Below are 25,216 nucleotides of genomic sequence, written 5' to 3' on the forward strand. Positions count from 1 at the left end.
CCTGCAAATGTCCTCAATAGATGCATGGCACATGCCGCCATAGTGGCCGCACTTTTTGTAGAATGAGCAGTAATGTGACTCAGCAAAGAAACAACTTTGATTTCATAAACCTTCGCAATTCAAGACTTCAGCCAATGGCTACAATAGAAGCAGAGACTTTGTGACCCATCAATGTCGGTTGGAACGACACAAATAAGGACTCAGATCTGTGAAAAGCAGCCATCTGTTTGATATATCTATGGAGAACTCTCCTGACATCTAAGGTATGGCATAACCTCTCCCTAGGGTGGGACAAATTTGGATCTCAGAGGTCTCAGGGCTTCTCTCTCCTCCCCAGAAGAATGCTTTTGGGGAGTCTTTTCAAGGCTTACTCAGCCCAAGGGTTCCCTTATCAGACCCATGAGACATATGGCCAGGACTACAGGTCTCTAGAAGGAGTGCTTTCCTCAGCAAATCTTCCCTTTTTAGTTTTATCTGCCATTGTGCTAACTTTAGTCACAAGCAAGACAAACTTGGATAAATAAGAGATAAAGATATCACCAGATTGCTTTGCAAGGCACTGCAAGTTGATAGCAATTGCTCAAGTGGCAATGAAAGCTCTGGGGCAGGAACAGGGTGATATCGCACAGGGGGGAATGACAAAGAAGTTTCCCTATCACCAGAAGCCAGAAACTAATGGAAAGGAACAAGGTAAAAAAACCTTTGTTATTCTGAACCAATCCTGATTCAAGCAAGGGAGCCGAAATGTCTTCCCTACTGCAGAGATTGCCAACTGAGGAATACTCCCCACTGTGTCAACTCACTTGTGCCTGGTAACATCTGGTCTAGTCATGTATTCACTGGGAGCGAGCTCTCTGGCACCCAGACTGTTGCTGCCAGCCAATAGGTCAATAGGAGCCACCTGAGTGTCAGCCCTGACTCACGAATAGAATAGAATAGAATAGAATAGAATTTTTTATTGGCCAAGTGTGATTGGACACACAAGGAATTTGTCTTTGGTGCATATGCTCTCAGTGTACATAAAAGAAAATATAGATTTGTCAAGAATTATGAGGTACAACACTTGATGATAAGCAATGAAGAAACAATCAATATAATAAAAATCTTAGCATAGTTACGGTCATACAGTCCTAAGTGGGAGGAAAAGGAGGATAGGAATGATGAGAAGAAACTAGTAGAAATAGAAGTGCAGACTTAGTAAACAGTTTGACAGTGTTGAGGGAATTGTTTGTTTAGTAGTGTGATGGTGTTTGGGGAAAAAACTGTTCTTGTGTCTAGATGTTTTGGTGTGCAGTGCTCTGTAGCGACGTTTTGAGGGTAGGAGTTGAATAGCTTATATCCAGGATGCGAAGAATCAGTAAATATTTTTACAGCCCCCTTTTTGACTTATGCAGTATATAGGTCCTCAATGGAAGGCAGATTGGCAGCACTTGCTTTTTCTGCAGTTCTGATTATCCCCTGAAGTCTGTGTTGGTCTTGTTGGGCTGCCGAACCAAATCCTTCATTACATTCAGGAGGCTTGTCTACAGGAACTCCTGCAGCTTTCCTCATTATCAGTGAAAAAACAGAAGGGAACCGAGAAATCCAGTGAATGAGAGATCTGATTCATTAGCTTTGCAAGCAACCTTGGAGGCTTGCTGGACAAGCACCTCAAATAAGGCAGTCACAATTCAGGTGGATTTCAAATTCTTGATCATCAGACTGACCCACAGCTTTGCCAAGCAACAGGAGTCCTGCTGGACAAGCACTCCAGGCAAATACAAAGTCTGCGCTTTGAAGATAAGGCCAGATGAGCAGGAATCCTGACACAAGGCTGGCCAAAAGTTCAAACAATAACGGGCCCTGCCGGAACCCCAGATAGGCACACCCACACTCAATACAGACTGTAGCTAAACCTCAGAATATGGAGGTGAATGAAATAATCATACAACTTGCTTCTCTCCTTGCTCTATGAAATTCCCGGGCTGGCAGGGAGGAATCCCAATCACACACCCAGTTCTGGATAAATGTAAAGCTTAATAAAAACCTATAATCTTGAATGCCCAAGTAAATTCATGTCTGTTGTCTAAACTGAATAGATAAATATTGTTTGCATCCTTCTTGGTTTGATGGAGTAAAACAACTGGCTCAATGGGGGGTGGGGGGGTGGAAGAGGAGTGGGTGGATATTTCTTACTCTGTCCCTGGCTAACAGACAAGAGGTTTAACCCGTGCTTGGACACTCCAATCAGCGCACCGGAGAACAAGTTAAATTGTTTATTTCAGACATAAGGCATACCAGAAAAGCAAGTACAGTTAAGACCTAAAGATAAATTAGCAACAGCAATAGCACTTAGACTTATATACCACTTTACAGTCCTTTACAGCCTTCTCTAAGCGGTTTATAGAGTTGGCATATTGCCCCCAACAATTTGAGTCCTCATTTACCCACCTCGGAGGGATGGAAGGCTGAGTCAATCTTGATTCAGGTTGAAAACAAATGTAATAATGTATAATGTTCATATACCTGGGGGCCCTATTCCTGACTCTTAATTATCATTCCTTCCAGCAACAATTTGATGGAGGTGGAGGGGTGTCATTACCCCTGTCCTTATCTCCTGCTCCCAAACCCTATTTTATTTTTTAATTATTTTTTGCAAAGTAAAAAGAGTATCAAATAAATACATTAGTAAGAAGTAAAGCAAAGCAAATGTGATAAGGAAGGAGGGAGGGAGGGATGAAGGAAGAAAGGAAGGAAGGAAAGGAAAAAACAAAATGAAAGAAAGAAAGAAAGAAAGAAGTGATTTCTGAATTTCTTTATAAGCCTTTATAAGTGTTCTTACTGTATATTTTATCCTCTCTGCAAGGTTACAACATGGCTCATTTCTTTCCATTTTCTACTTTTTCTAAGCATCCAACCCATCAAGGACAACTTCAACCACCCCTTCCTTTTCAGCAAAAAGTCCATAAAGGGTTTCCAATGACTAATAAATATACATTTAATTTCTGTCTTTTCCTTAATCAAACAGTTCAATTTTGTCCTCTCTACGAATTGTCTTATCTTTAACAACCATTCACTTCCTTGTGGGTATTTCAAAGCCTTTACTTTATTATTCACCTCATAACCTTACCTTTCAAGTATAATAATATATTGTAAGTTGGTCAGAGCTATTGCATGGCAAGAGAGGCAGCTTATAAATTTTACAAATAAATAAATAAACCCAACTGCCATTGCTGTGCACAAAACCAATCACTTTTAAATCTTTTCCAATTGTCTGTCCAACTGTACCAGCAAGAAAAAAATGACTGATTTTTAGTTGCATATTAATTGTTTAAAAAAAGTTTACCTCACTGGGTGGATTTGAAACCCAGATTTTCCTGGCCTTTTCACAAAAGTACATCAATGATCCTTTCATATTTTTACACATTTCCAACTTAGATTTGAAGTAGCTTTTTACATTCCAGAAAGTTTCTTTTTCTGTTGTCATATCCTAATGCTCCACCATTTGGTTAAAATTCAATTTTAAATTAAAAGCTTAAATGTGAATTTCAGTCTTTCCAGCCGTATTTTGGTCTAGTGGTGAAGGCATCAGGCTAGAAAGTTGGGAAGCTAGTGTTCAAGTCTTGCCTTAACCATGAAACAAGCTGGCAATGAGTTCAAATCCTAATTTAGCCATGAAAGAGGACCAGTTCAGTTTGTCTCAGTACAATTCACCTCACAGGGTGGTTGTTATTGTTAGGAAAATAAGATATTGGATATTGTTCATGGTCTTAAGTGATTTGCAAAAATAATAAAGGTGGGACACAGATAAATATTTTTCCCATTGATCCTGAATATGGTAACCAATGATCTTAGCACATTTAATCAAAAGCTCTTTCATTTAGTCTTCTTCCATTTCAAATTTCAGTAGAAGCTTTTGGGCCTTCCCAGGCCTGGGATTTTAAAAAGTGGTGCCAAAAACAAGACCACCACAACTGTCATTATTACAATACTGGTTAATTCTCCATTATTTTTCCTCACCTTGACTTTCCAGTGATCTGACTGGTCCCTGTGCTAAACAATAGAAAAATGGGATCTTTTTTAGCTCAACTCAACAGAAAGATTGAGCAAGGGAAGAGTAAATTACACAGTATGAAAAACGGTTTCTTCTCCAGCTAGTTCTAGAGCTGCTGTTCATCTCCGTAGGCTTCGGCCTAGAAATTTAAATTGCTTCGTGGGCGGGGCTTTTCTTTTAATTGGCTGCAGAGGACACAAGTGGTATGGTACATTTAAGGTTTGGCATCAGGAAATGAATAGTGGTTGTGAGGATAGGTGGTTTATATCTCTTAAGTGAGGTGAAGCATTTTGTGACTTTTATTCTTTTTCTTTTGTTTTCTTCTCTTGAATTTCCTTCCTTCCCTCCCTCTTTTCCTCCTTTTTCTTTCCTTCCTTCCTCCTTCATTTTCTTCCTGACTTCATCAACCCTTCCTTCCTCCCCTCATTTTCTTCCTGACTTCATCAATCCTTCCTTCCTTCTTTCATTTTTCTTTCTTTCTTCTTTCCTTTCCTCTCTCCTTCCTTCTTTATTTCCTTCCTTCCTTTCCTATTTCCTCCCCTCCCTCCTTCCTTTCTTCTCCCTCCCTCCTTCCCTTCCCTTTCCATTTCTTCTTTCATTTCTTCCTCTTTCCCTCCTCCTATTCCTTCTCTTCCATCCTTCCTTCCCATCCTCTTCCTTCCCTCCCTCCCTTCCTTCCTCCCTTCCTTCCTTCTGTAGAAAGCACCTACCCCACCCCCAGAATAATGAAATATTTTGGGAAATATGAAAAAGGAAGAATATTATATTTCCCTAAAGGAGAAATGGAGAGTCTACGGAGAAGGGTGGCATACAAATCTAATAAATAATAATAATAAACTCAGTCTTTCTTAATGCTCCCCAGCAGATATTTTGTGCGTATTGAGGTTTGGGCCAGTCCATTCAGAAACCAGCCCCAGTTTATCTTCCCCAAGCAAAAACTGAGGAGCCCAATTTTTAGAAATGCAGATTCAGAAAGACTGGGTCAAGACAGAAACTCAAATAAGCAACATCAACAACAACAAAAGGTTGATCAGATTAGCTCAAACAAATACCTAAGGATTTGCATTTCCTCTTTTGCCTATAGAGTCAGCTATGACCCCTATATGACCCTATAGAATCTGACAACAGCCAATATAATATATGTTCTTACACAGGAACAGGAAGCTCAAGTGCAAAGCTCAAAGAAGGTATAACTCTCCCCACCCCCACTCTCAACTCCATTTTGTCAGCTGGCCAGAATCACGTATGGTTCTGCTTTATCAATAAATCATCTTTCCAATCATCCTCCATGTTTCCAGTATGTTTCCCTCCCTCCCTCCCTCCCTCCCTTCTTTTTTTCCTTCCTTTTTTCCTATCCTTAATACAATAATGCTTGTTTTCCTACTTTTGTCAAGTTAACTGCCAGCTAGGGAACAACAAATAAATGTTTGGAAATTATTTTTTCTGTGACACATGCAAGCCTCAATGGAAACAAAAAAAAAATCTCACAACACCCAATTTTAGGTTCACTATATTTTACAATACCATCTTAAGTACCCATGCCTTTCAATATGGAAAACCGTGTCATCATTCATTCATTTTGAGTAGATTTCTCTCAAACAGGCTACATATCAGTTTTGAGTGGGTCCCTTTTGCCCTTTTTTCCCCTCTGAATTCATATAATTGTGAGATGGAGGAAAAAGTTATCTAGGTTCTGAAGAAATGTGGTAAGGATTTCTAGTAAAACAGCAAGAATTCATGGTGTATCTTATTAATCTTCTAGGATCATCAACCATTGCCATTGTGAGTCACATTTGTGAGATAGGCAGCATTAGATAGATAAGACAGACAGACAGACAAACAGACAGAGATAGACAGTCAGATAGACAGAGAGAGATGATAGATGATGGTTGGGTAAATAGATGGGTATCTATTATATATATATCTGTTATATATCTATAGATGGGGGTTGGGTAAATAGATAAATAGATGGTAGGTAGGTAGGTAGGTAGGTAGGTAGACAGGCAGGCATAGACAAATATATAGATTATCTATCTAACTGTCCATACATCTTTCTATCTAATTTATCATTTCTCATCTCTCTCCCATAGCCATCCCTAATTTATCTGTCTATAATTTATTTATCAGATAGACAGATAGACAAGCAGGCAGGCAGTTATTGATTAACATAATTCTATAATCAGAGTTAGGGCTAGGGCAGAAGAACCAAAGGCTTCTATGACTTTACATCAGACAACAATCCAGCTGGTGTTATATGAGACAATTACAGAAAACTGCTGTTATAATCTTTGTTAATAAACTTTTCCTGTTCGTCCCTTCAAAGCAAATACTTTCTTCAATTTTTAATAACATCATTTCCGTTGCTCCTTAGATTATATGAAGAAACATCAGATACTCTGCTAACCTGAACCAAAGAGCAATGCAGAAGTAGGGGTAGGCTTCAAAAATTTTAGCAAGGGGTTCTCTACCCGGTTGCTGGATGGATGTGGCTATGATAGGCATGGCATAGTCATCTTCCTGCACCATGGTTCGGGAGGGGGCATTTTTGATCAGGCTTTGGCCTGATTCAACATGGCTCTTATGTTCTAATCAACAGCTACCTCCAAAGGATAGCCACAAGGACCAAAATATCTCAGAAAAATTAGCAACTGCCCTTCAAGCAAGGTAATCTAAATATGTCCAGGCAATAGAAAATAAACACAGGTAGTACTAGATAATTGTCACAATAGTGATATCCAGTTAGCTAGCATGAGAGGGGATTCCCATGACCATAGTGATAACCCAGTTAGCTGGCATGAGATGGGGCATGACAATTGAATCTCAAGTTAAAGCTATGTCTGGATACAAGCAGCACAACTCTTGATACCCCATCTCCATCTTACTTTATATTTGACAGATAAAATTTGGTGTCGCTTTTTAAAAATTCGTATCAGAAGCAAAGACCCAGGATGATGTACTTTGGAATAGGGATAACAATTCTATATTGCAGCAACACAAAGGCTAATTCAACATAATGTCCCAATGGCCAATTAATTGGAATGAATGGTGCCATGGGTACTCAGATGCCATGGGTTGCGCGCTCCTCAAGATAAGAGAGCCTGAAAAGAAAGTAGACATGGATCAACAACTTACTGAATCAAGGAACCTCCAAAATAATTAAATGATCATCTGATTCATACAGGTGTGGGTATCTTTGGATAAAAGCATCTCCAGTTGAATATGCAGGGCAAAGGAGTGCCTCTTTGTGGTGGGAAGATAAGCTGTGTGTGGTCTCTAGCACAGATATGCAAGACTCAGTGATTCAAGAATGAAACATTCCAGAGAACAATTCAACATTCTGTTGTACTTCCAGAACCATGGTGATCCACCTGTAAACTGCACTGTTCTTAAGAGACCTGTCAGATGTTGGGGGGGGGGGGGGGGTGTTGAAAGAAACTTTATGGCCCCAAACTGGTCCTTGGTGTTTCAGAGGATATTTGTCTCCCAAACATCTGCAAATATCTGCAGGGTACCTTCAAACCATTTCTAGTTCAGAAGACTTACTTCCAGAAGTTGCCAAGTTATACTGGGAGGAGCATGATGCCATAAAGATTCAGGATGTCCAGAGAATGGAAGGCCAGAAGTTCCTCTTATTCCTTGGTCCTTCACGCAAACGAGAAAGTTTAACAGAAAAATATTTATTTCCTGTCCTTTATTGTATATTAGCTCTTAGAAAAGGATGCTCCAATTTAAAAAAAAATCAAGAGATGAACATTCAACACATTTTAATTCTGGAAATGAAATAGTACAGAATCAAAGTTTGAAGATTCATAATGGATTTCACTTTATCTCTGGCTCAACTTGACACAAAATGAGTTACTGTTTGGAGAAACTTTCCACAGCTTATTGATTTTCCATTCATTTGGATCTGAACTCCACATATTTCCTACTAGAATAGGCAAAATTCCCAATATACACACACTTGAAGTACCGAAAGCACCCTAAAGTACTTTCTCCAAAAGGCTAGTCGACTTTCTTGAGTTTTTATTTGAAATTGTTTTGCTTCTTGTCCAAGAACCTTCTTTGGTTCAGAATGGAAGAAGTTTCTTGGATGAGAAATGAAACATTTTCAAAGAAAACAACAACAACCCAAGAAAGTCCAGATGCCTTTTCAAAAAACATATTTGGGACAACTCTGATCTAGTTCAGTGGTGGCAAATCTTTTTTTTGGTTCGCATGCCAAAAGGATGTGGGTGTGCTAGCATGCATGCATGTGCCCAAAGCCTTTCCCTCCCTTCCCCATGCTGTGCGCACGCACCTTCCCAGGCTGCCTCTGTGCATACAAAATACAGAATTTTGGAAAAATGGGCTTCGGGTTTGCCCATTGTGCTGTTTTTTGCACTCGAAGGTTCAGGGAAGCTTCCTGAAACCCCTGAGTGCAAAAAAGTGCCCAATGGGCAAACCAGAAGTTCATTTTCTGAATTTCCAGTTTGCTTGTTGGGTGGTTTTTTGTACTCTGGGGCTTCAGGGAAGCTTCCCCAAGGCCAAAAATCATCTGGCCAGTGTGTGCGTGTGCGCTGGAGCTGACATAGGGCAATGTCTCGTGCGCCCTGCAATATGGCTCCATGTGCCACCTGTGGCACGTGTGCTATAGGTTCACCATCACAGATCTAGATGATTGAGAATATCCATAGACAATTGAAGTTCTGTTGAAATGTTAACACAAACTTACTATGATTATTATGGTGAGCAAAGCATCATTTGTGGAAAGGTATAAATCTGTCCTGTTGAGCCCAGTTCTCGAACCCTTGTCATCCATTCTGTCTCTTTTAGAAGCTTGGATGGGAGTCTTCTCCAACTTACAGTATTTTTTGGAGTATACAGGGTGCGTTCCAAAAGTAATGCAGTTATTATTTTTTAAAAGTAATTTATGGAACAGATTTGCACAAACACTTAAAATTCTTCAAAGTACTGTCCTTGGGCCTCTACACATTTTTTCCAGCAACTCTGCCATGACGGGTATGCGCCCTGGAAGGCGTCTTCGGGGACCTCTCACTCTGTTCAAGTGATCATCCCTTCAGGGTTATGAAGGAAAACAAACCAAATGGCGGAGTAAAGTTGATTTAAATATGAAATCACTTAGCAAATGTGCAAGGGCATGCCAGAATATATAGGGTATCCAATGGAAGCCAAGAGCTTTAGAGAAATTTAACATTTTAACCGACCGTCTGGATTTTTGCAATGCAGATGTAGTTGTCCCAGTCCTGCTTCCCTGGGGAATCAAAAGAAAACAAGAGAAATGCAAACCAAGATGTTCAATTCAGACTCTTGCCGTTCAATGGAGAACCCTTGTAAAGCTGTAAATTAGGTTTTAAGATGTTGGAAAGTTGATTGTTCAAGACCCAAGCACCTCATGACGGGTGAGTTCCCGTTCTTGCCTCACTTCTTACCAATCTAGCATGCAAGTGCAAGTAAATAAATAGGTACCACTTTGGTGAGAAGGGAACAGGTCATTCTGATAACATGTACACAGACGAGTCTTCGGACAATGATAGTTCCTTGGCTAAGAAAAGAAGATGGGCAACACCCACTAGAGTTGGACACAACTGGGCAGATGAAACCTTTGCCTCACATTAATTGTGCTCAGGCTATGAGTCTTTATGTCAGGGTAATGTTAATTTAATAGCTGACCAGCTGCTGTAAGACTACTGATGCAGTGAGAATGAGTCAGGAGAATTATTGGTGCTTTAAGACTGAGTCAGAAGCGGATTCTGCTACTGCTAGTTCGCTCAGGAACTTGCATGCGTGTTCTGGCGTGCGCATTCACAGTACTAAAAAAAACCCCCAACCCTGCAATTTGAGTTTGACCCCCCCTGGCATAAAGACTTTAAGGTCATTTTCCCACAGAAAATGGAAAACTAAGGAAGGAAGCCAAGTTACAAGGGGAAAAAATAGCTCGATATGATTAGGAAGAAAGAAAACTGACTACAAAACGCAAAAACATTTTATTACTCAAACACAAATTACAGTCCAGTTGATACCTCTTTGAGGCAGGGAGAATCTGTTTGTCCCTTGAGGGAGGCAACCTGGTGGTCTGAAAAAGACTTCTTTATAACATAATATTTATAAATCTTCATGGCGTAACTCAAACTGTCCATTTCAAGCACCTGAAAGAAGGGAAAACACAGTTTTAGTAGGTGCCTAAAAGATGAGGCTGTCTATCTCTCCATCTGTCAGTCAGTCCACCTTTCCACGCAGCAGGAAGGCAAAAGACCAAACAAAACAGCTTTAACAGAGAGAGGTGGCATACAAATCCAATAAATAAATAAATTAATAATTGAGAAGGCCTGTTCTGAACACAAAGCAGACCATTTTTTCAAAGTTTCATAAACATTTTACATTCCAAATGTCCCTGAATCCTCGAGGTGGTGAAAAATGGGGCAAAGGGCCAAACGGAAGTTTGTTTCCAAACTTTTGGTTGGACTATTGGGCTGTTTTCCCCTGTCCCCAGGCTTCAGGTTTACCTGCTGGGCAGCGCACACCTATGATTGCCGGCAGGTTCCCCAATTATGTGGGCCTCAGCAATTAGAGTTGATAGGAATCAATTGTTTTCATTAACAGATCCTGACTGTTTGCCTAAAACAGGGGTGTCAAACTCAAGACACGTGGGCTGTATCTGGCTGCAAGGTGCTTAAATCTGGCTCGCCTGGAATTAGCAAAAAACCAGCCTGCGGTGCCTCTGGCAGCCAAAATGAGCCAAAATGTGCTGCAGGAGGCCATCAGGGGTCCCCCTGCATCCTGTTTTGTCCAGCAAGTGTTGCAGGAGACTGTCCAGGCCAAAAACGTGCTGTGCAAGTCCTCCTGCATCCCGTTTTGGCCGGCAAAGTGCCATGTGTCCTGTCTCCCTCTCCCCACCACCCAGCCCGTGAAGAACTCATGCCCTCATCACTCAGTCACTCATGCCCTCATCACCTCGAGGCTCAACTACTGTAACGCTCTCTACATGGGGCTACCTCTGAAAAGTGTTCGGAAACTTCAGATCGTGCAGAATGCAGCTGCGAGAGCGATCATGGGCTTCCCTAAATATGCCCATATCACGCCAACACTCCGCAGTCTGCATTGGTTGCCGATCAGTTTCCGGTCACAATTCAAAGAGTTGGTTATGACCTATAACGCCCTTCATGGCACCGGGCCAGATTATCTCAGGGATCGCCTTATGCCGCATGAATCCCAGTGACCAGTTAGGTCCCACAGAGTGGGCCTTCTCCGGGTCCCGTCAACTAAACAATGTCGGTTGGCGGGGCCCAGGGGAAGAGCCTTCTCTGTGGTGGCCCCGAGCCTCCGGAACCAACTCTCCCCAAGAGATTAGAATAGCCCCCCTTGCCTTTCGTAAGCTCCTCAAAACCCACCTCTGCCGTCAGGCATGGGGGAATTAAGATAATCTTCCCCCCTAGGCTTCTACAATTTATGCATGGTATGTTTGTATGTATGATTGGTTTTATAACAAGGGTTTTTAGCTGTTGTAGTATTGGATTTTTACATTCTGTTTTTTGTCACTGTTGTTAGCCGCCCCGAGTCCATGGAGAGGGGCGGCATACAAATCCAATAAATAAATAAATAAATAAACTACAATGCTGATCTGGCCCTCAAAGAAAACCAGTATGACACTCTTGGCCTAGAAACAATGCCAAATCTCACCAGGTATCGAGGTGAGGGCTAGGATGCACGTACCGGGTTTCGTGATGCGTTCCCAAACATTTGACACAGCAATAGCGGGCACCACAAGAAACACACGTGTAATTTGATGGGAAGCCACACACTGTGCAGAAATGACGCTGTGGCAAATTGGAAGCGGGCGCACATGCTGTCAGGTAGTTGGGCCCTTCGCTTGTATTGAGGTTCTGCTGGAAGTTGAAAAGAGAAAGAAACTTTTTGGTTGGAATCTTACCACCATGGATACAGAACAATCTAACAGAATAAGAATTGCAAGATATCTCGGAGGTTTTGCAGTCTAAGCCCCTGCATAAGCAGGACCTCTTATACCACTTCAGACAAACTGTTGTTCGGTCTCTTCTTAAAAGCCTCCAATGATAGAGCACTCACAACTTTTGGAGCCTACTTGTTCCACTGGTTAATTGTTCTTTGGGGAATTTTTTCCTTAGTTCTAGCTTGATTAGTTCTCTCCTTGATTAGTTTTCATCCATTGCTCCTTGCCCTGCCTTCCGGTGCTTTGGAAAAAAGATTGACCTCCTCATCTTTGTTGCAGTCTCTTAGATATTGGAACACTGCTATCATGTCACGCCTAGTCCTTATTTTCATTAAACTACACGTACCTGATTCCTGCAGGGGTGAAATGCTACCGGTTTGGACTGGTTCACCTGAACCTGTAGTAAAAAATGCTGCCAGTTCAGCTGTACAGTAGTACCCCTAGATACGAGCATAATTCGTTCCAGAAGGGAGCTTGTATGTCGAGGCAACTCGTATCTGGAACAAATAACTTTTAGACGTTGTTTTTCCCCTCCAAGATAACCAAAAGCAAGGATTCTTGCGCCACCTAGTGGACGCTCGGCTCGTATCCCGAATTTGAGCTCGGGACTAGAACAGAAATGTCTCTCCCCTCGTGGCTCGTATCTTGAAATACTCGCATTTAGAGCAGCTCGTATCTAGAGGTACTACTGTACTAGTATATCTGATGATCAGCTGTGCCGAACCATCTAGATTATCTAGAAAGCAGAATTTCTTGCTTTCTAGCTAATCTAATTGCATGGCCATTGCTGTTCTATTTACCTTTGCAGACTCTGATGGCTTCAAAAGGCTCCTTTTTCAGCGCTGCACAGTAATGCTTGTGGAGAACATGTGCGCACAGCAAACATGCGCGCGTAAAGTGAACTGTAGCAGCCTTTAGAGAATTTCACCCCTGAATTCCTGCAACCATTCTTTATATGTTTAAGCTCCAAAATCAGATGAGTGACCTTGGGCCAGTCACTCTCTTTCAGCCCTAGAAAGGAGGTAAGGACAAACCACTTGCCATGAAACCTGCACAAATTTGCCTAGACAGTCATCAGGAGGTTGGTTTTTTTTTAAGCTGACTTGAAGGCATATCTATGTACTTAACTTTGTATAATCGCTAAATGAGGATTATCTGTACTGAAATAAACAACATTATAGAAACATAGAAGAAACATAGAAGACTTACGGCAGAAAAAGACCTCATGGTCCATCTAGTCTGCTCTTATACTATTTCCTGTATTTCATCTTACAATGGATATATGTTTATCCCAGGCATGTTTAAATTCAGTTACTGTGGATTTACCAACCACGTCTGCTGGAAGTTTTTTTCCAAGGATCTACCACTCTTTCAGTAAAATAATATTTTCTCACGTTGCTTTTGATCTTTCCCCCAACTAACTTCAGATTGTGTCCCCTTATTCTTGTATTCACTTTCCTCCTGGACCTTATGTAACCCTTTAACATATTTAAATGTTTCGATCATGTTTCCCCCTTTCCTTCTGTCCTCCAGACTATATAGATTGAGTTCATTAAGTCTTTCTTGCTACGTTTTATGCTTAAGACCTTCCACCATTCTTGTAGCCCATCTTTGGACCTGTTCAATTTTGTCAATATCTTTTTGTAGGTGAGGTCTCCAGAGCTCCAGAACTTTATAATAAGAAAAATCAAGAACAGAGATCCCTCCCCAATTTTTTTGTTAGGAAAAAGAGAAAAGGAGATATAGACCTGTTCTTCCAGCAATGCCTGGAAATTTTTACGGAACCGCAGCTTGAAATGGTCTCCGCGGGTTTTTTTCTTCTTTTTCCCTGCAAATAAAGAACAAAGAAGAAAAGGAAAAAAACACAAATTAAAGAAGATAAATGCCTTTTAGCCTCAATAAACTTTGTGGCAACAGAAACAACAATTATGAAGGTGGGATTTTGTTAATTTAGGATAGGGTGCCCTGCTCTTTCTAGGCAAACGTTGTGTTTTGTGGGAGCTGTCACAAAATGGCAATCCTGGTGTGGGGGTGGCCAGAACACACTGCCAAATTTCAGAAGAGAAATGAAGGAAGTGAAAAAAGTTTTCCTATGAAACTGAGGGAGATGAGGATCCATCCCAGTGTCCAATCAAACATTAATTCTTTGCTGCCAACATAGGTATTATGTCCTGCCCAGAGACTAAGCAAAGGAAGGCTTAGTATTACAGGTTGTTGTGATTGGCTAGTTCGTTCGTCGGGTGCTAGGGCAGCAAAGCTCTCTCACCCAATTGGTTGTTACCTCAGCCAGAGTAAGTATGTAAACACCGGCACTTGTTATGGCTTGGTTCTCATCTGTTTTCTGTTGTGTTGAATTCTAATAAAGACTTGATTGCCGACTCCTGCCTCCGACTATTACAATAGGGACTTGTATGTCTCAAAAATCAAACTGGCACACACAAAATCCCTAATTACAATGTACATATCCAAACACAAAATACATTCTCCTCACATACAAACCAAGGAACCTATCTAACGAGGGATGCTCAGAGAGATGATGGGGGGGGAAATCAACAGATAAAAAGAGACTTTTAGGGGTAGTGATTTCTGACAGTCTCAAAATGGGTGAACAGTGCAGTCAGGCGGTAGGGAAAGCAAGTAGGCTGCTTGGCTGCAAAGCTAGAGGTATAACAAGCAGGAAGAGGGAGATTATGATCCCGCTATATAGAATGCTGGTGAGACCACATTTGGAATACTGTGTTCAGTTCTGGAGACCTCACCTACAAAAAGATATTGACAAAATTGAACGGGTCCAAAGACGGGCTACAAGAATGGTGGAAGGTCTTAAGCATAAAACGTATCAGGAAAGACTTCATGAACTCAATCTGTATAGTCTGGAGGACAGAAGGAAAATGGACAGGATCGAAACATTTAAATATATTAAAGGGTTAAATAAGGTCCAGGAGGGAAGTGTTTTTAATAGGAAAGTGAACACAAGAACAAGGGGACACAGTCTGAAGTTAGTTGGGGGAAAGATCAAAAGCAACATGAGAAAATATTATTTTATTGAAAGAGTAGTAGATGCTTGGAACAAACTTCCAGCAGACGTGGTAGATAAATCCACAATAACTGAATTTAAACATGCCTGGGATAAACATAGATCCATCCTAAGATAAAATACAGAAAATAGTATAAGGGCAGACTAGATGGACCATGAGGTCTTTTTCTGCCATCAGACTTCTATGTTTCTAAGAGAAAGGACTATAATGGCTTGTTTGTAGTCACCATCTTGATTTTTTTTACCCCCTTGAAGACACAGCTCTACTTATATATATGCAAATGTTAGTGTATATTCTGGTATATTGTATTTACAGAGAGACATATACAGTATGTAGGCAAGTGCTCAGACGAATAAACCAAAAGATGACAAACTCATCTATTGGCCAAGAAAGAAGTCAAATAATAAAGCTAAGGGAGGGTGAAATCCAAGAAAAATGAAATTGAGGGAAAGTGAAATAATATTAGAATTAAATCAGGGAAAGTGAAATTGAAGGAAAGTGGAATCAGGGAAAGTGAACTCAAAAGATTGCAAAATGAAGGGAAGGTGAAAATGAAATAAAAGAAAACTGAAATTGAGAGAAAGTCAAATCAAGAGAAAGTGAAACGATATGGGAATTAAATCAGGGAAACTGAAGGAAAGCGAAACAGGGGAACATTAACTCAAAACAGTGAAGTCAAAGGAAAATTTAAATTGAGTGAAAATGAAATCAAAGAAAAATGAAATGGAGGGAAAGTGAAATTGAAGAAAAGTGAAATAGGGAAAATTAAATCGGTAAAGTGAGCTCAAAAGAGAGCAAACTTAAGAAAACCTCAATATAAAGATTTGCCCCCACCCTCCTTGCCTTCCGTAAGCTGCTTAAAACCCACCTCTGCCGCCAGGCATGGGGGAACTGAGATACACTTTCCCCCTAGGCCTTTAAAATTTTATGCATGATAGGTCTGTATGTATGATTGGTTTTTATATAATGGGTTTTTAACTGTTTTTAGTATTGGATTATTGTTATATACTGTTTTATTACTGTTGTTAGCCGCCCCGAGTCTGCAGAGAGGGGCGGCATACAAATCCAATAAATAAATAAGTAAGTAAGTAAATAAATAAATAAAATCAAAGGAAATTGGAATTGAGAGAAAGTAAAATCAAGGGAATGTGAAATTATTTGAGAATTAAATCACAGAAAGTAAAATTGAAGGAAAGTGAAATCGGGGAAAGAGAACTCAAGAGAGTGAAAAAAAGGGAACGTTAACTTGAGTGAAAATGAAATCAAAGAAAACTGAAATTCAAGAAAACGAAATCCAAGGAACACCCAACAGCTCACCTGTTTCGGCATCATCATCAAACTGAGGCAATCGCTTCACCAGCTGTGGCATATTGGCATGAGGGTCATCCTGGAAATTGTCATTCTCCAGGGCGTCTAACTGGCGGTTGAGACGGCGTTGGCGGGTGGCCCGGTCTAAAATACGCCTCTGGCTGGGGTCCTGGGACCTTGCTGAGAAAGAAGAACGATGGGAAGAGGCTGAAGCCAAGCCCGATTGAGTCAACCATGTGGCCATTAAGAAGAACAACTAGTATCCATCAATGGGGCAGCCTTGCAGCTGGCAAAAGACGCTTCCAATCTCCTAATAAGCACATGCTCCAATTACCTTCATCCAGGGCAGGCAAAGTTGGTTCTTCTATGACTTGTGGACATCAACTCCCAGAATTCCTGAGCTCAGGAATTCTGGGAGTTGAAGTCCACATGTCATTAAAGAGCCAACTTTGCCTACCCCTGTCCTAGATTAGATTAGATTTATTGGATTTATATGCCGCCCCTCTCCGCAAACTCGGGGCGGCTCACAACAATAATAAAAAGAAACAAACAAAAAAACAGTACATAATAACAAATCCAATGCCCACCAATCTAATTACAATTTAAAATTAGTAGTTTCATAAAACAATCCCAATATATATAAAAAAACAGGCACACAGTCAATCAATGAAACGGCAAAACAACATGGGCAAGGGGGAGATGTTTTAGTTCCCCCATGCCTGACGGCAGAGGTGGGTCTTAAGGAGTTTACAAAAGACAGGGAGGGTGGGGGCAATCCTAATCTCAGGGGGGATCTGGTACCAGAGGGTCGGGGCCCCCACAGAGAAGGCTCTTCCCCTGGGTCCCGCCAGACGACATTGTTTAGTCGACGGGACCCGAAGAAGGCCGACTCTGTGGGACCTTAACCGGTCGCTGGGATTCGTGCGGCAGGAGGCGGTCCCGAAGATATTCTGGTCCAGTGCCATGAAGGGCTTTATAGGTCATAACCAACACTTTGAATTGTGAATAATCTAGCATAAGGGAGGCTGATTAGCCCTATTAGGCAGTTGCCATATAGCAGCAGAAAGCTGTATCTTGAGTGACTTCCGGTTTTTCCCACCGGAAATCAGTTTAGACACGCAGGGCTTGAAAAAACTTGGAGACGTCACTAGATAGCGCGAAAGATGTAACATAAAACGAGGGTTCAATAGACTGTAGGTAAAACGCAAGGCAGGATTTCAGTTTTCATTTCCCAGTGGGGGGTGGGGATCACATGAAAAATAGGGATTGATGTGGAGGACCGAACCAATCAGCTCATACACTTACTTACATTTGATTTCTAATTTCTGATTGACTTCATGTTGGCCAGATAGGGGCAGCCAAAAGGCCTGATGTGACCCAGGGAGCTATACAATGCCCAGATCTTGCCTTAAGGCCACATGCATCTCTCCCAAAGCATCTGAGATCATTCTGCCAACATTTGGCAGTAAAATGGCTGAATTGCCATCAGTTCGTATGCCTGTTTTTCACGATTGGTAGCAACATCCCAGCGACCGATTAGGTCCCACAGAGTGGGCCTTCTCCGGGTCCCGTCAACTAAACAATGTCGGTTGGCGGGCCCCAGGGGAAGAGCCTTCTCTGTGGCGGCCCCGGCCCTCTGGAACCAACTCCCCCCGGAGATTAGAACTGCCCCTACTCTCCCTGCCTTCCATAAAGCTCTTAAAACCCACCTTTGTCGTCAGGCATGGGGGAACTGAAACACCTCCCCCGGCCACGTACAATTTATGTATGGTATGTTTGTGTGTGTGCTTGTTAATATAGTGGGGTTCTTTTTAAAACTATTTTAAATACTTAAATTTATTGAATTTATTTGGATTTGTACGATTGTTTATATTTTTTGTTGTGAGCCGCCCCGAGTTCGCGGAGAGGGGCGGCATACAAGTCTAAATAATAAATAAAATAAATAAATAAACATTAAGGATGAGTACTCCCTATGAGTATACCCTATGAGACTAGACTTTCAATCCCGGGCCTAGAAAGTTTAGAACTAAGATGCCTTAAACAAGATCTAAGTATTGCCCACAAGATCATATGCTGCAACGTCCTGCCTGTCGGCGACTACTTCAGCTTCAACCACAACAACACAAGAGCACACAACAGATTTAAACTTAATATTAACCGCTCCAAACTTGACTGTAAAAAATATGACTTCAGTAACCGAGTTCTCTAAGCGTGGAACTCATTACCGGACTCCATAGTGTCATCCCCAAACCCCCAACACTTTACCCTTAGATTATCTACGGTTGACCTATCCAGATTCCTAAGAGGTCAGTAAGGGGCGAGTACAAGTGCACTAGAGTGCCTTCCGTCCCCTGTCCTATTGCTCTCCTATATCTCCTATACCTTTCCTCTATTCCTATATCTCTTCTTCTATTCTTTCATTGATATATTCTATTCCTATATCTTCTTTTCTATTATTTCTTAGATATATTTTACTATGAGTATCTCCTCTATAACCTTCATCATGTATTTTACTATGTGTATATTGATATATACCCACTAAAACCCTCATTGTGTATTGGACAAAATAAAAATAAATAAATAAATAAATAAATAAATAAATAAATAGATTTCTATCCCACCCCTTAAATTCCACGCCCAACCCCACCTTCATCCTCACTCAATACAGAGCCCGACATCTGTTGTCCGCTTCTCAACAATCTCACAATGTGGCATGTTTAATTTTGGTTAAGGGCCATGATGGCTAACCTAAGGCATGTGTGTCATAGGTGGTACACCAAGCAATATCTGAGGACATGCAAGGCCCAGGATAGGGGACATTCCTCTATTCTGGTGCTTCTTGACCTCTCAGCGGTTTTCGATGCCATTGACCATGGTATCCTTCTGCGACCGCTGGAGGGGTTGGGAGGCACTGTTTTGTGGCGGTTCTCCTCCTCTCTCTCTGGCCGATTGAAGTCAGTGTTATTGGGAGGACAGAGGTCGACTCCTAGGCTCCTCCTCTGTGGGGTGCCTCAGGGGTCAGTCCTCTCTCCTCTCCTATTTAATATCTACATGAAACCACTTGGCGAGATCATCCAATGACATGGGGTGAGTTACCAACAATACGCTGACGACACCCCATGTCAGTTCACTGAAGCGGTGGAAGTGATATGCTGATGTCTTGAAGCTGTAAGGCTCTGGATGGGGGTTAATAGGTTAACACTCAACCCAGACAAGACTGACTGGCTATGAGTCCTTCCTCCTAAAGACGATTCTATCTGTCCATCTTTGGTCCGGGGGGGGGGAAGTAATTCCCCCCCCTCAGATAGGGTTTGCAACTTTGGTGTCCTCATAGATCCAGATCTCAGGTTAGAACAACATCTCTCCGCTGTGGCTAAGGGAGCTTTTGCGCAAGTTCCTCTTGTCTACCAGTTGCAGTCCTACCTTGACCAGGAGGCACTCCGCACAGTCACTCACAACCTCATCATCTTTCGCCTTGACTATTGGAATGCGCTCTACATGGGGCTACTCTTGAAAAGCGTTCAGAGACTTCAGCCGCTGCAAAATCCAGCGATGCGTGCTATAACAGGGGTACCAAGATATGCCCATATTACTCATCTTTACACGATCTTCATTGGTTGCCAGTCAGTCTCCGAAGGCAATTCAAGGTGTTGGTTATTACCTTTTAAGCCATAAATGGCTCAGGGCCAGACTATTTAAGGGACCGCCTCCTTCCTCATACCTTGCTGCGGCCAGTAAGGGCTCACAGAGTCGGCCTTATCCAAGTCCTCTCTGCCAAACAATGTGTGTGCTGGGTAACATGGCTTTGCGTACTACTTTCATTACACAATTCAGGTTTATAATGTATATGTTTCCCTATCATCTTTTATAACCACCTGTGTATTTTGTCCCTTTTGTTTGCTTTGACACATATCCACATGATAAAATGTGTCCATTTTTTAAAAGTACATTTCGAACATTCACCAGGCATATTTTTAGACATTTTAGCTAATCTAGTAGGTATGGGGGAGAGCGCCACTGCCTCATGACACTTAATCAACCCAGTCATGCCTTTATAAACTTTCTATAAATACAACGGATTCAATCTTTTATGTAAATATAAAACAAGCCACAAGTTATAATTTATAATTGTTGAATTCACCAGTGAGGGCTCTTTGGTGCTTTCTGAACTTGGTTGTTTTCTTGCAGACTTTCTACAAAACATCATTAGTAACAAAACGTCTACAAACAAGCAAACAAAAAGCAAACAAGCTCAGAGAGACTCCTCATTTCAACCCTGAGCTACAAATATTCTGCTTTAATCCTACCATGCTTCCTTGCATAAATCTAATCTATGAATAACGTTGTCACAATGCCCCCCTTCTATGGCAGGACAAGGCATCCGAAGATGATTTTCAGGTCCCTGAGCTTATTTTTTTCTCTTACAGGTAAACTGCTGTGCTGCACCAAAGATATTTTCTTTATTTCCCTTTGCAGAAAAATAAATGCCCTACTCACCTTTGGCACCTATCCAACAAGCCCCCCCTTTTCCCCTCCATGACAAAATACCTGAAATTTTCTTTTCCACCATTCTGCCAGCCAGGTAAGCGCCCGCGTTGCGTTCTCCGATATTTCTGGTATATAAATTCGCCACGTTTCTCTCCACTCCGGCTTTCCAAACTTTGCAAACACTTTTGCACCGCAGGAGGTGACGATGAGGTACAGAGCAAACTCGATCAAGCTTTGGCGTTCTCAAGGTAAAGTATACATTTACTGGACATCTAAGAACTCCCCGTCTAGCTGTAACCTGCAAATGAACGCAATGTTAATTGTAGGCGTACGGACTTCCGCTTACGCTGCCTGGGCACGCCCACTAAGACGCGTCTTGACGTACCCCTCGCTGGGAATGCGGGATTGAGTTTCCCCTGGGTCCTATACTCCGCCGAGTTAGAAATAAATCACAGGTACAGTACTCCAATTAAATCAAATCGTTTTAATTTTTATTTGATTTGGGGGGAGTGTCCTCGACTTGCAATTACAATCGTGTCCTACCTGTCTGTTGTTAAAGTGAGACGTTTGTTAAAATTAGTTTTGCCCCATTTGACGACCTTTCTTAACCAGAGTCGGGACGTGAATCACTGCAATGGATAATGGTACAAGATAGTAGGTATTGGTATTGTAAACCTATAAATATTAGCAAAGTAGGTACAGGTAAATTAGGCAATTGGACAGTAGGATAGGGTTGGTAGGCACAATGGTGCGCTTATGCACGCTCCTTAATCTGATTGTTTAAGTCAGGGGTAGTCAAAGTTGGTTCTTTTATGACTTGTGGACTTCAACTCCCAGAATTCCTGAGTCAATCATGCTAGCTCAGGAATTCTGGGAGTTGAAGTTCATATATCATAGAAGAGCCAACTTTGACTACCTCTGGTTTAAGTAATTCAGTTGTTAAGCGAATCTGGTGTCCCCGTTGACTTTGCTCCTCAGAAAATGGCAAAAGGGGATCAGATGACCTCAGGACCAAGCAAAAGTCATAAATACAAACCAGTTGCTAAGCAGCTGTGTTTGATCTAATGATCACAGGGGATGTTTCAAAGATTCTGAACTCTGAAAAACGGACATAAATTACTTTTTTCAGTGGTGTTGTAACTTTGGACAGTCACTAAGTGAACTGCTATGCATCTAGGACCATCTGTATTTAGGTCAGGGAAGTCCAAATTTGAGGACTTAAAGACTTGGGAACTTCAACTTCCAGAATTCCTCAGCCAATAGAATAGAATAGAATAGAATTCTTTATTGGCCAAGTGTGATTGGACACACAAGGAATTTGTCTTGGTGCATATGCTCTCAGTGTACATAAAAGAAAAATATACATTTGTCAAGAATCATGTGGTACAACACTTAACGATTGTCATAGGGGTCAAATAAGCAATGAAGAAACAATATTAATAACAATATTTTGATACAAACAACAAGTTACAGTCATAGAGTCCTAAGTGGGAGGAAAAGGATGATAGGAATGATGAGAGAAAAAACTAATAAAAAGTTTGACAGTGTTGAGGGAATTGTTTGTTTAGTAGAGTGATGGCATTCGGGAAAAACTGCTCTTTTGTCTAGTTGTCTTGGTGTGCAGTGCTCTGTAGTGACGTTTTGAGGGTAGGAGTTGAAACAGTTTATGTGCAGGATGTGAAGGGTCAGTAAATATTTTCACCAATATGGCTAGCTGAGGAATTCTGGGAGTTGAAGTCCACAAAGTTGTGTAGTTTGACTTCAATCGGTTCAGCATGCTGGCTGGGCAATTCTGAAAGTTGAAGTTCATCTGTTTGAAAATTTCCAAAGTTGAGTAACATTTAAACGGCTTCCTTTCACAGCCTCTGAAATTGTTTCCAGCATTTAGAATTGTGGTGATAATACAAATTCTATAGGAGTCATTCTTCCGAGCATGTGCAGTGTGCATTGCACATAAACATGAACACCAGGCACACAAAACAGTGGAAGGAAAAAAATGGAAGGAAAGATAGTTCTAAATTTAGGACATTATTTTACTTATATTAATGCCAAGTTAGATACAGTAATACCTCATGATACGAACTTAATTGGTGCAAGGAGGAGGTTCGTAAGACGAAAGGTTCGTAAGACGAAACATTGTTTCCCATAGGAAACAATGTAAAGTCAATTAATCCGTGCAACCAAAAAAAAACACCGCAAAAAAAACGGCTTTCGGCGACTGCTGGGAAGCCGCGCGGGTGTTTTAAAAGGTGACAGCCGGGCTGGGGGGCTTCCCAGCACCCCCCCGAACCCGGAAGTTTGGCAAAAGTTCGGGGTTCGGGGGGGGGTGCTGGCAAGCCCCCCAGGCCGGCAGAGCCTTTTAAAACAGCCGCGCCGCTTCCCAGCAGTCTCCGAACGCCGGTTCGTAACTCGAAAAAAGTTCGTAAGAAGAGGCAAAATTGTTCTGAACCCCGGGTTCGTATCACGAGTTGTTCGTAAGACGAGGGGTTCGTATCTTGAGGTACCACTGTATTACTATATATCATCATATTATGATGGTGATTACTGTAATCATTATTGTGCATTCTGCACCTAATGGATGGAAATTAATCAAGGAGAGAAACAACCTAGCACTAAGGACACATTTCCTGGAAGAAGAATTAATCAGTGGAACAACTTGCCTCAATAGGTTATGGGTGCTCCAAACATTGGAGGTTTTTAAGAGGAGACTGGACAATCATTTGTCTGAAACAGTATAGGATTCCCTGCCTGAACATTTTCTGTATTCTATTCTATTTCCATTCCCATTTCTATTCTATTCAATACCATTTTCTATTCTATTCTATTCTATTCCATATTCTATACTATTCTATTCCATTCCATTCAGTAATCCATTGTATATATTCCTTTTCTTTCCTTTCCCTTCCATCCTATCCTGTTCGGACTACAGTACCAGTGGTTTCATTTTTTAATTACATTTCTTTAAATTTTGCCTCCACACACCCCCCCCACCCCCAAATCAAATTTCCTGGAATTACCGTTAATGTATTTACCAACTCATCAGCTGATTACAGTAAAACAAATAACCAATTGTTTTGCAAACAAAGCAAGCCTATCACCAAATAATTTCCTGCAAGCCCTTATCTCATCTCCGAAATCGGGGGGTGGGTGGGATGGGGTTTCGACCATGGACAGGTCACCCTAAGAGGTTGATGGCGGTTCCCGTTCAAAGAAGCTATCCGGGAATGATAGCCTCATATATTCCTAATATTTGCCAGCTGAGAAGGGAAGAGTTTAGTAATACTCTCTTATTTAAATCCTCAATCTTTTCATTTTTGCTCTACGCAACTGGCAAGATTGCACCCGTGTGTGCGTGATTATGTGTTCACACGTGCCCAAATAACCAGCTTGACCTCTTTCATTTTGTCCGTCCCCCCTCCCCCCAGGTTAAAAGCTCAACTCTACATTTCCGCTGAATTTTTAGCATTCAGCTTTAGCATTGGCATTAAAGGATATGAATCAGCTTTAATGCATTGGCATTAAAGGATATTAGTAACCGAGTTCAGGACTGGGTCTAAACATCTCCCCCAGCCGGAGCTGCCATGCGTGGAAATGTCCCGTAACGCTGTCCCCACGACCAAATCCCCCATACACGAATATTTTCCAACTCCTTTCCCTTTTTCTTTTCATCTCCCCTCCCGCCCCCTTTCTTCGGCTCTCCTGAACTTTCCAGACTCTTCATTGGCTTGCTGAGGGGAGGGGGAAAGTTTTCAACCTGTTTCCATTGGCCAAACCCTCTCGCGGCTTGCGATTGGTTGCGATGCCCAGGGGTCGAATTCCCATTGGGGAAAAAAAAACCAGGCGCAAAATCAAGAATGGAATGAGCGCACGGGGGTGGGGGGAATTTTCCTTTTTGGAACGTCGCTTTTCCTTCGATTTCCTTAGCTTTGGATCGTTTGTTTCCCTTTGTTCTTTTTAGGCGGGAGGTAGAGTGGAGGTTTTGCACGTATTTGAAGGAAGGAGGATAGGATACCCCCCCCTAGTCCACGCAGGGCTGAGCCTTTCCCCCTTTTAGAGGATGATTCACCCTCCCTCCCATCCCTGCGATTGGCTTCCGATCGGGAGGAGCTTGAGATCCTCTCCAAGCTCCGCCGCTCGCGAGAGCGAACCAAACCCGAGCGGCCCGCCTTCCCCATCTCCAGTCGCTTCCCTGCGCTCGGTGCTCTCGTTTCGGCTCTGCGCTCATGGAGCTGCGAGCGTTCCCGACCTTGCGCGCTGCCCTGGCGCTGGCCGCCTTGGCAATAGGCGCCTCTGCGGGCGGCGAAGGCAAGCGGGAAAGCGTGGATCCCGGTAGGAAGGCGCAGCAGCGGATCGGGCAGGGATGAGGCTAGAGGGAGCGCGGGT

General features: G+C 42.0%; 2 protein-coding genes across 3 annotated transcripts in view; one reads left to right on the forward strand and one right to left on the reverse strand.

The window, feature by feature from the left end:
• PLOD3 (procollagen-lysine,2-oxoglutarate 5-dioxygenase 3) overlaps nucleotides 1-25,216 on the forward strand; it is a 179,230-nt gene that overhangs the window by 91,614 nt on the left and 62,400 nt on the right. Inside the window, exon 1 of one of the 2 annotated variants that reach the window (XM_070728047.1) lies at nucleotides 25,005-25,162. The exons of the other annotated variant lie outside the window; for it this stretch is intronic. Within the exon in view, the coding sequence (XP_070584148.1) occupies nucleotides 25,057-25,162 (106 nt within the window). The 5' untranslated portion in view covers nucleotides 25,005-25,056. Of the gene's footprint in view, nucleotides 1-25,004; nucleotides 25,163-25,216 lie in introns of those variants that run through there. 2 annotated transcript variants of the gene reach the window in all.
• ZNHIT1 (zinc finger HIT-type containing 1) lies at nucleotides 9,999-21,122 on the reverse strand. Its single transcript, XM_070729793.1, has 5 exons — nucleotides 20,894-21,122; nucleotides 16,355-16,525; nucleotides 13,748-13,827; nucleotides 11,744-11,913; nucleotides 9,999-10,179 (listed from the first exon to the last, which is right to left on the reverse strand). The coding sequence occupies exons 1-5, from the start codon at nucleotides 20,913-20,915 to the stop codon at nucleotides 10,158-10,160; spliced, it is 465 nt and encodes a 154-aa protein (XP_070585894.1). The 5' UTR covers nucleotides 20,916-21,122; the 3' UTR covers nucleotides 9,999-10,157.

This window comes from Erythrolamprus reginae, chromosome Z (genome assembly GCF_031021105.1).
Source record: "Erythrolamprus reginae isolate rEryReg1 chromosome Z, rEryReg1.hap1, whole genome shotgun sequence".
NCBI lineage: Eukaryota > Metazoa > Chordata > Lepidosauria > Squamata > Dipsadidae > Erythrolamprus > Erythrolamprus reginae.

Bases quoted from the DNA above. Each gene is read 5' to 3' on its own strand.
- ZNHIT1 (XM_070729793.1), bottom strand. From the start codon at position 20,915: ATGGTGGAAAAGAAAATTTCAG. The intron at 13,828-16,354 runs GTGAGCTGTTGG...CTTTATTTGCAG, and splicing joins TGATGATGATGCCGAAACAG to GGAAAAAGAAGAAAAAAACC. The intron at 11,914-13,747 runs GTCTATATCTCC...AACTTCCAGCAG, and splicing joins AGGCATTGCTGGAAGAACAG to AACCTCAATACAAGCGAAGG.